Raw genomic sequence first — 11,820 nt, 5'->3', positions numbered from 1 at the left:
ATAATTAACTCTAATTCATATAAAATACATTCAAATAACTGAGATGCACGAACCAATATAAAAATCAAGTCAATTCTGTTTCCTTAGAAGCCATGTCTCAAATAAAAAAATGAATGATACAAATCATAAGAAATAACTTATGTCATCACACAGTTAATGAATAAAGAGTTTGAGGAAACAATTAAAGCTTTTTAAATTTGTAATAATTCCATAAGGATTGAATATTGATGATACTTTACATACACATATGTATACATATATTTTATTAGCCAACAATAAACAAGCATAAAAGCATATTACAAAAATATATACTTCCACAGAAGACTGGGGAAGTTATATATGCTAGATAGATAAATTTGGAACAGCATAAAAGTATTGTGCAAAGTACAGACAAAAAATATGACATGTATCAAAACTGAACACAAAAGTAATTATACATCAAATCTGCATGCTGATATTTATTTTAAAAATTAACAATGTAAAAAATTGAAAAATAAATTTATATTCATTGATATATGAACATTATTTAACAAACAAGGCATAAAAAAAGTTAACATATTTTTATCAAGCAGTTTCTAGTAATGACTGTAATATTATATATATATAAGATCAGTACAGTAATTGAGATTGATTTTTAAAAAAATTTATAACACTTTTCAATAATTATTTTTTAAAATATAGACTTATGAATTCTATTTGCAACAATATAAATTATTTTTTTTATCAAATCGCTTTTCACACTGAATATTGTTTTCAATATTAAAAAAACATCAGTATAGTAATAAACAAAATTTTGTTTTATGGTAATATGTGACACAATCTTCATTAATCATTTTAATAAATACAGACTTCATTAATTCTAATGACTACTAAAATATATGTCTAAGTAATTTATATGTATATTACTGAAAATAAATTACTTATGCATATATATGTATTTTAAACAAAGCAATTTCTTATAATGATTGTAATATCATATATATATATATATATATATATATATAAAAGCACAGTAATTGAGAGAGAATTTGACTTTTTGGTACTTTGTACCATAAAACCTTCAATAATTTTTTTTTATAAATAAAGACTTTATTAATTCCAAATTATTTACAATAATAAATATATAAATTACTTCTTGTTGAGCTACATAATTATTCACTACAAGAAAATTTAATATATAAATTACTTTTTTTTTTTTTACTGTAGTGAATGTAACATTAAATATTAAAAAATCAGCATATCAATGGAAAGAGTGATTTTTTTGGTAATCTGCAGCACAACATTCAATAATTATTTTTATAAATACATTCTTTATCAATTATAATAACTTTATTTACAACCAGTTATACAACCAAGATATAAATTACTTAGCCATATTATGGAAGACCCATCATATCTAGCAATGCGTTGATTTTACTATTTAGCCATTCCCTATTTTTCAGATTTAAGCCTTCAATCCAATGTTTTGGCAGTCGAGAATAACCAAATTTGCCACCTAAAAGTGATCCACTAATACAACCTGTCATACTACTATAGCCACCAAGCATCAATAAACTGGTTAATGTCTTCCTATAATAGAGAGATGAACAAACAAGATATGAAAACACACATATATAGGAAAAACCAACTTAGCTGAAATGACAGAATAAAATAACATCAAATTACTTAGTTCAAAAAACAGCCATCAAATATTTCTTTTTTAAAAATCAAACTCTCCAGTTTCTTAAAAAGTATGTATTCTTCAAGAATAAATATACAGTATTAAAAATAATATAACAAACATATAGTGAAAGCAAATGATGCAAATACATAGCATGCAAAATAATGGAATTGTGAAGTCTTCCTCTCGACTGCAGCTATACCATAAAAGTGGCACCTAGGTATAGTACAGCGACTATGTGCTACTAGTTAAGACGCTTACAGTGCTCCCTGGCAGAAAACGACAGAATTAGCTCAAAAATGGAATGAGACAGGAGGAAGAAATGAATTACAAAGATGTAACACATTATGGATTTAGTAAGAAAAGACACCTTGATGACATAAATGTTAAAAAAAAACAAAGTTTTTACATACACATTTGCTCATGATTTCTAACACCGCCCAACCGGCATAATGGTTAGCATCGCTGATTGCTGTGATGGGCCCGGGTTCGAATTCCAGAGAAGGCATGGATATTTGTAAATGTATAGTGTGGGTGCAGCACTCTAAATATGCGGCGAGCCGTAAGTCCTCTCCTGTGGTTTGGTGGAAGGGGAAAGGGGTGGGAGACCTTCGGACCCATCCCCTGGGGTGCTCTCCATCAAAACTGGGGGCAGAACTGAACTAAATTGCACTTTTACCTGTAAGGTGCTCAAAGCTGTTGCCAATGACAGGTGTATTTTGTGATCTTTGCCATGAGGAATTTCGTAGGCTTGGACTGATGTTACTGTCTGACAAGTGAGCATAAGTAACAACAACAACATGATTTTTAACACTGTGATCCGAACATGCTATGATAAGATACTTCTATTTTCACTGTTCAAACTTCACTACATCATCTGAAGTGCATATGTGGATCCTTATTAGAACTTCACATTGTACACATTTTAGCATAGTGGGTGACACGTTTGCACAAAACATCATTGAAGTCTCATGTAATACATTGTTGAAGGTCCCGCAATGTTTACAAAGGGGTTGTATACACCTGCTGTTTAAGGTATCAGAAAAATGTTTATTGGAATCAGGTCAGGTGAACATGGAGGCCACTCTTCGAAACCACCATACTTGATTATTTGTTCTCCAAATTCCTTTATCGTGTACTGCTTTGCAGGTGTGCTATCATTTTGGAACCACCCATTCCAGAGCTGAAGAAGGTTCTCAACAGAATCTGGTATTAGTCTTGAAGAAGTTCTAAATATTGTGCAGCTGTTAACATACCCTGGTAAAATATTGTAAATTCCACACCAAACATTAATCAAAAACCATATTTGATGTCAAACATCAGAAGAACATGATGGATATTCCAGTGCCCAGAAATGGGTCTTCGGCCTATTGTACATTTCATTCCATGAAAAATAAGCCTCACCTGTCCAAACTATATCTGCTAAGAATGTTGGCTAGATCTCTATCTGGTTTGTGACAAAGTTGCACCATTCGAAACATATCTCAGCATCCCCATTCAGTAATGCCTAATAAAGTGTTATCCAGTATGAATGATTACCTTATTTGTTTAGGATTTTCAAAGCCACGGTTTTCACTTATCTCTCTTGTGCTGTTGTTCAGATATGTGATGATATACGATTAAACATCTGTCAGTTGTACTTTCTGCTCTACCTTAGCTGGTCTGATGGATCAAAGTTTGATACTCAAGCAATCTGCTTCTCTTAAATGTTTTGCAACCTGTAGGAAAGTTTTGAGTGAAGAATGTGGATCTGCAGGAAAAAGTTGCTGATGCAAACATGCTGCTGATTTTTGTCTTGCACCCAAATTCATTCATTGTACAGTAAAACCATCTTACAATAAACATTTTCTGAAAATTGCTCCATAACTATGAGCTTCAACATAACAACTCTGAGGAGATATCTCTTTTATAGCTGTCGTTAGTGAAAAGATGTGATATTTCATACACTATTTCCATAATGCACAAATTTTGTACACTAACTCAAGTTGCGTTGACGCATTTTGTGACATGACTGTGCATAATCTGTATATGCCTACTCTATTTGTAAAGACAATCAGTACAAGAACCACGCCGGTGGGGGTTTGAACAACAGTTCTGCCAACTACGAATTACAAGTGATATCACTGTGCTGCGATGCAAGCTCATTTTATGTCAGAAAGATAGAAGCAAATGTGTGTTTTTTAGCACTCATATCCACAAGATGTGTTTTTGTGCTGAATCGATGATGCTCTACAACTCTGCAGTACAATTTCTCCCTCTTATTGCATATCATTTTCGAGATAGGAATGCTAACTCCAACAGTTTCCACCAGGTGGCACTGTAAGCATTCTCATCTAGTAGTGCATAGGGCCACATTACTACACTTAAACACCACTCTTATAACTAGAACTGCAGCCATTCATTAATTAAACGGGAAGCACCGGACTTAAGTGAGCATTTTGCATGCAAAAGCCCATGTGATAAAAAGTCCACATGTACAAAAGTCAAATGAATAAAAGGAGACAAGATGAATGCTCACAGATAAAATTACACATATAAAAGCGAAAAATATATATGTAAAATATTAATAAATAAATAAAAAATCTGATATGTTTCAGATTTTAAATTTCATTTAAAGACGAGCTCTTTTAACATTTTGTGTGCTGCTTTTATTTATTAAATATTATGTTCTACGAACTCAAACCATAAAATTCAGTTCAAAAGCAATATCATGAAATAATTTTAAAATGAGAATTTCCGATTCAGAGCCTTGTGTGCTGGAGATAAAAAAAAAAAAAAATTTTTTTCATATGGTGTTGCTATTGCTCACTTTGAAATCATTTAGCTTTTTAATCAAAAATTCGTTAAAATGTTTCAAAATATGAAATCAATAATGAAACAAATTTCAAATTCAAATTAGGCCTTCCACTTGCCCATATTCTATGGAAGATTATGTTATTCAAAATTTGATAGCTCTAGATACCATTGTTTTATCAGAGTGCGAGAACCATACATACATTTATGCAGATTCTTCATCATTTAATTATTTTAAATATAATACAGGGCGTTAATATTTGGTGGAAACAATTTAAAAAATTATTCATCGTTTATAGCTTTCAACACAAATGCCACAGCAAAATTAACAGGGCAAATTACCCCTTTGGTCTAAAAAAAGAAAGAAAAAGCAGCCTGAACACTTTTTACGATCCCAACAATAAATAAATAAATAAGTAAATAATGATAATAATAATAATAATAAAAAAAAACCCACTTATAAAGCATTATATTAATTCAGTTACCAATACTCCTGTTTACAGTATAAAATATATTTAAGACCATAATTATAATAAAAATTATTTTAGTCATTATAGGCATTAAAGGAAAGAAAAAAAAATCGAAACAATAGTAACACAACACTAATAGATAATAATTAGTCCAAAGGGGCAATTTGCCCTGAAGGACTATTAATTTCGTTTTGGCATTTTGCTTTGAAAACTATAAAAGACGAATCACTTTTCAAATTGTTGCCACCACGTATTATCACCCTGTACTACATTTAAAGAAATTAAATAATCAAGAATTTAAAGAATAAGAATCTGCATGAATGCATGTATGTTTCTTGTGATAAAACAATGGTACCTAGAGCCATCAAAATTTGAATAATGTAATCTTCCATAGAATATGGGCACGTGGAAGCCCTAAATTGAATTTGTTTTATTATCAATTTCATATTTTGTAACATTTCAATGAATTTTTGATTAAAAATCTAAGCAATTTAAAAGCGAGCAATGCCAACACTGTGCAAAAAAAAAAAAAAAAAAAAAAAAAAAAAAAAAAAAAAAAAAAAATCAAAGAAAAAAGTTACGTCAGACTGTGTATTGGAAATTCTTAAGATATTCTCATTTAAAAATTATTTTGCGATACTGCTGCTGAACTGAATTTTATGGTTTGAGAGACGTAGAAGATGATATTTAATAAATAAAGGTAACACACAAAATGTTAAAAAAAAAAAGCCCCTTTGGATATAATTTAAAATCTGAAATCATTCAGATTTAAAAAAAAAAATTTGGTTGCCACTGTAAATCTTAATAATTAGGCAAAAACATTATTAAATTAAGTTGTCAATACATTACTTTCCGACCAGCGACTATGTTATGATTTAAGGCGTTCTGATAGTGGAAACCAACATTAGAGTTAAAAAATATTAAACCTAATAAATAAATACATATAACTGGAGTTAAACATATTTCACAAGTGTTTAGGAAAAATATTCAACAATGTTATTAAAGCTTAAAGGATGTATTATTATTCATCCAGTTCATGATATTCAAGATCATTTGTCATTTGTCTCATTTTAAAACAATATCTGTGTTTTAACTTGGGTCTTAAACTGAGTGTCAGATGTCTCTGGTTCCAGGTTTTGATCACTTGACGTTAAACAATAGCTGGCTTCAACCTGTTAATCAAAATGTTTACTTCCTTGCCTTTGATTTGTATTAGGAAGTATTTTTCATTTCTTTTAATTACTTAGGAGGGTCCTTCATAAGTAGGCTCAAACAGTTTCTTGATTGTGTGGGTTTGCAGAAATATATGAGTACACATATTCAGATAAAAAACTTAGAAATACTTTTTCATTGTACTGAAAAGGGCTTGAACAATTTTATTTATTTCTGTAATACATGTAAAAATATTTGAGGTGTTGTGGAAAGTGTAGGCTTATCTAAAATTTATCCAGGGAGTTTAATTGTTTACCTGTACACTATTTGAATATATATACTCTTCTTAAGACCTAAAATGACTGTTGGAATGGATTCAGATCACTTAAATGAATTATAACATTTAACAGCAGCTTTCAAAAATAGATAACTCAGTTTTATCAAGTTAGATTAAGAGTCTCAGAGATTTTTTTCAAATTAGATAAAATCTCTAAATTTTTCCATTGCACCGATGATAGGAAGTTGTGTGCTGAATTTTGACTCCACATACAATTGCCAAGGTTCGGAATAGTTCAGAAGTAAAGTGTGGTCCATGATCCATAATAACTCAATCAGGAACTCCAAAATGTGTGGTTATTTCATAAAAAGCTTTTGCAATGGTTTCTTCTATTATTTCATGTAAAGGAATGGCTTCAATCCAATTAGTACAGCGATCAATGCAAGTCAAACGATACATAAAATTATCAGACGGTGTCTAGGGACCTATTACACAATTGTGAACTATGGTAAATCTTTCACTAGGCTGTTGATAAGTTGCTAATTTAGACTTTGTATAATGTGAAACCTTACTTTTTTGACAATCAATATGAGCACAACTCTATGTGTGAATATCCTTTTTGATATTTGGACAGATAAATTTCAATATAATTTCTTTAACAGTTAATTTTATTCCTGGATGAATGAGAACATGTATTTGTTGACACACTATATTCTTTCTAAATTATTTGGGAATAAATGGTCTGATATTTTGGGAATAAATTGTCTGATATTAGAAGATGATGTATCACACCACAAATTTTACCAGATAGAAGTAAGTAACTTTGAAATTTAGAATTTTGTCTTGTGTTTACAAATCTAGTAATTATTTATCATTGTCTTGGCTACCTGCAATTTTATCATAATCAATGAAGGAAATGAAGATATTGGCTATTCTTGAATAACTGATCTGCATCAATGTTTTCACTTTCATTAATATAGCATATAGTCGTAGATATTTATACAGATATGTAATGAAACTGCGGTTTGATGACACAACATGAATGATTTCATTGTGAATGCATTGAAATTTCGGTGAAACAGGACTTTTTCCCAAAATGTAATCACAGAAAAATTCAGGAGGCAGTGAAACAAGAACACTGAAATGTAGATGCATACAAAAAATGCTGATTAGCGTAAAAAGTTGATGCTTAGAGCGTCCATCCATTCTGAAGAATAAGCAGTTGAGTCGAATTACATTATTTTTTTTTATTTAAATTCTCATTTCATGGCCACAATTCACTTGACACTCTACTTATGCCTATTAAAAAAACATTTACAATTTTGATATTATTGCCGTAGAAGTGAATATAGCAGCACATATATGATTGCTGAAAGGCGTCTGGTCAAGAGGAAAGCACAAGCAAAAGTGATGCATCAGTTCATGGAAAGAAGGGAGAGAGTCAAAAGTTTCAGTTCTTAGATTAGTTTACAAGTTGGTGATTGGTCAAGAGTCATCTGCATGAAGTGTTACGTAAGATGATTAATTTGAATGACGCAATTTCTCAGACAGAGAAAGGAAGTCCACAAATTAAATAAAAGTAAAAGAGGTTATAGACAATTACATTTAGAAGTTTGCTTTCATTTTTTTATCTTACACACACATATATAAATATGTACTGCAGTTGTTGCATTTGTCTTGGTGACACTTTTTCCCCCTTTTGTCAAAAAGCAAATATTAGTATCTTATGTCCATAAAAATTTTGAAATTGAAACCTTCATATGTTTAATTGCCAGACGCATTCCTACTAACTTAATGCTATCACTATTAAAAAAGTAATTGTCAGTCAAAAAAATTATAGTACTTACAACCATAAGTACTATAATTTTTCTGACCGTCACTTAATTTTGCAATAAAATGTTATAGGTTTTCATGCTACATTTTCAAACTGTTGGAGGACTGCACCAAAAAGCCCGATCAGATGCATTTGTGCAGACTGACAAAAGTAAATCTAGAATTGGATAACTTAAAAGTTTAAATTTTACTAATCTGTTTACATTTTTAAAAGTTTAATACAGTCAAAAGTCGTTAATTCAGACACCCATAATCCGGACCTCAAAGCTAAAATCTTTCTGCGCATGCGCCACATTGACACATGCGCATAGGCGTTTACGCGTGCGCGTAAGACCCTTACGACTGCGCATATGCGTGTGCGCAAGCTCAGAATACGTTTTCGCGTGCGCGTTTTATGTATAACAGACGGTATAAGCTAAAATTATTTATTTCAGTTAATGTTGATGATTGCGTTGTTCCTTAATCTTCGAGTTGGATCCAGCTTATTATTTTTTGCAGACCGTAAGAGCAATTTTATAAAAGTAAACTTGAACTTTCGAATATGTCAAATTGAATTTCCGATGCTGGAGCTCCCAAAGGATCTACAAAATGAAAGCATGTTTCGATGTCCATCAAACAAAAAGTGGATAAAGACATGAAGAAGGTGACAGAGAGGTTAGTGAAAACGAAAAAAATTCGATTGACAAGTTAGTCGGTATTCTCGGCACAGCAATTACGGAACTTAAACAGCGGAACTTTATAACTGAACAAGAAATTATGTCTGTTTATAGAATTAAAGAGAAAGTATTATCACATAAAACGAAGCAACTTAAACAACTTACATTGAAAGAAATGTTTAATAAAGTAAACAAATAAATATTAAGCTTTTTTTGTAAATTTTGATACCCTTTAGATCATAATTGTTCTTTATTTCATAAATTACAGTTTCATATTTTTAATTTTAGGATTTCTGCATGCCGTCTTACGAGATTTAAACTGATGATCTATAATCCGGAAAAATCGATAATCCGGAATCGCCGAAGTCCCAACGAGTCCGGATTAACAACTTTTGACTGTATAGCTTCTCATCTGTTCATTTAATTTTATTTCCATTTTTTTTTCTTGGCACCCTTTAGGTATTCATGAATTATTGTTTGTGTCCTAGCAACATCTTTACAGAAATGGTTGCTAAAAATTAAGCATTCCTAGTTCATAGGTTATGGACTGTCTCTGGTAATTTATAGTTATATATTGCTTCATCTTTTTCAGGTAGAGGTAGAGGCCAAGATCCTTCCAGTGTTATAAGATCTAAAAATTCTGAAGTATCAATACTCATGATCGACTTAGAAATGTTGAATCTCAAGCCGTAATTATCTAATCTATCCAAAAAACAAGTTTAAAATGATGTTGGTGTTTTTCTTCCAAGGAAGACACAACTAATACATCATCTAGATCTAGAAAAGTAAAGTCCAAACCTTGAAATACTTCATGTTTGAAATATAGCTGATGCATTTCAAATCCAATCATCACCTTAAATTCTTAAAAACCAAATGATGTTGTTATGGCAGTTTACAGTTTATCCTCTTTGGTTATAGGAATTTGGAAATATGCATTGACAAGATCAATTTTGGAAATACTGCCTTTTAAAATATGATTACAATCATTATTCTGGGAATGGGGCATCTGTGAAGAATAGTGATAGCATTAAGTATTTAATAGTGATAGCATCAAGTAGCTTTGCTCTAAGAATACAGCTTAAACTGCAGAAATTTGAATTTTTATCTCAAAGGAAGTTATACCATTGACATTTCCATAATGTTCATCATTAAAAAAAGTAAATTTTTAACAAATGAGTTAACGTTATATAATAATAAATGACATACTCTCCACAGGGATGAAAGGTTCCATCCTTTTTAGAGACTAGGTGGAAAGGACTAGCTGTCCATGAGATGCAGAATATATTCTTATATTGTTTTACAAGATCTACTGAAATTTTTTGCTGTCTAGCTGTCTTGTTTTGTCCTACACCAATTGGCCTTCAGTTAAAATGCAGTGTTTAACATTTGTTATCAAAAGATTAGGTTTTGTAATGTCTGGATAATAGATCATGGTATTTTAATTTATTATGTGCTAAACTTATATCTTTAATTTTGGAGGTGAATGTAATGTCACACTGAGCAGTGAGGTTAATTACACTATCAATTAATAAATCCATTAATAACTAATAATAATAAACGATTTAAAAAGTCTGCTCCGACTATACCTTTATTGATTTTGGCAATAATAAATGGCTATTGAAGAGCTCAGCAAAGGCCAAGATCAAGCTTATCCCATAACTAGGATTTTCTATGCCATTGGTGGCATATAATTTTAAGTCATTTTCAAGTTTATCATTTTTTTCTCTTCTTTTTTAAGTTTTTTTATTTCTTTGGGTCCCAAGAGCAACTAGATTGGCATTTTTGAGAAATATATTGACAGCTAAACACATAGTGTTAATAAAAATACTTTTCTTTCAGACTAAATCTTTTATGTTTATTTATTCTACTTCATTCTATTGCTACTACAATTTCAAGACCAAAATTGGCAGGCAACACTTAAGGTTGGAATTTGCTTTTCCAAAGAAGAAATTTTTACCAGTAATCCATCAATAGAATTAAAATTTTTGAAATCAGAATAAATTTACAGTTTTAAATTAATTTCTATTATTTCGTTGGCCATTATTGAAATTTTTTCTAACTCTTCATTGAAAATCTGTAAAATATTTTACATCAAGTTAGACATCTGTTCTAACTACACTGTTTTGAGTACTTTATCTGAAAACATCATCAGTGGTGAGTGATCTCATTTTTTTAAGTAACAAGACGGGGTTTCATAACCCCAAAGTCAATGCCAATGACTAAGTACTTAAAATGCTTGTGTTTGTTCTCTTTGAATGTATTTAACAATCTTTCTTCCTTAAAGCATACTTATTATCAGATCTCAGATAATTCTGTATTTTGTTTCAGTTGTGATATGACATAATTAAATTTGGTATTGCCGCCCAAACGGTGTAGTGGTTAGTGTCGCTGACTGTCATGCTGATGGGCCCAGGTTCGAATCCCGGAGAAGGCATGGATGTTTGTAAATGTATAGGTTGGTATGGCATGGCGGTACTCTAAATATGAGGCGAGCCAAAAGTCCTCTCACGTGGTTTGGTGGAAGAAGAGAGGGGTGGGAGACCCTCAGACCCATTCCCCTGGGGTGCTCCTCATCAAAATTCGGTGCGGAACTGAACTAAATCACACTTTCAGCTGAATGATGCTCAAGGCTGTCGCCAATGGCAGGCGTAAACTAGCACTCCTTGCCACGAGGAATTTCATGGGCTTGGGTTGACTACGTCAAACAAGTGAGCATATGCAACAACAACAAAATTAGTACTATCCACAGTTATTCCATTAATTTTAGCAGGCATCTATTTGAAAGAACAAGTTTCAGGTTTTTCTGGCCAAAAAGATGGAGTTTTAACACTCACATTATAAGTTTACAGCATTGAAGAACTTCCTTCCATTATTCAGTGTTATCAGTCACCAGTCTTTTCAATATAGGCATTGGAGAAAAGAACAGAGTCGAAACAACAGTAACAGAACACTAACTGATAATAATTTTTAATCTGTGCT

At 31.3% G+C, this 11,820-nt stretch overlaps 1 protein-coding gene across 5 annotated transcripts in view; it reads right to left on the bottom strand.

Moving 5' to 3' along the window:
* Window positions 1–246: 246 nt before the first annotated feature.
* LOC118186091 (uncharacterized) overlaps window positions 247–11,820 on the bottom strand; it is a 68,440-nt gene continuing 56,866 nt past the window's right edge. For all 5 annotated transcript variants that reach the window (XM_035356130.2, XM_035356106.2, XM_035356113.2 and 2 more), the window contains one exon: window positions 247–1,569. In XM_035356130.2, the coding sequence (XP_035212021.1) occupies window positions 1,377–1,569 (193 nt within the window). In that variant the 3' untranslated portion in view covers window positions 247–1,376. The remainder of the gene's footprint in view (window positions 1,570–11,820) is intronic.

Source organism: Stegodyphus dumicola, chromosome 1, assembly GCF_044657685.1.
Source record: "Stegodyphus dumicola isolate Sdum_Otavi_A_Nest chromosome 1, ASM4465768v1".
Classification (NCBI taxonomy): domain Eukaryota; kingdom Metazoa; phylum Arthropoda; class Arachnida; order Araneae; family Eresidae; genus Stegodyphus; species Stegodyphus dumicola.
This window is presented reverse-complemented; position numbering and strand designations above follow the sequence as displayed.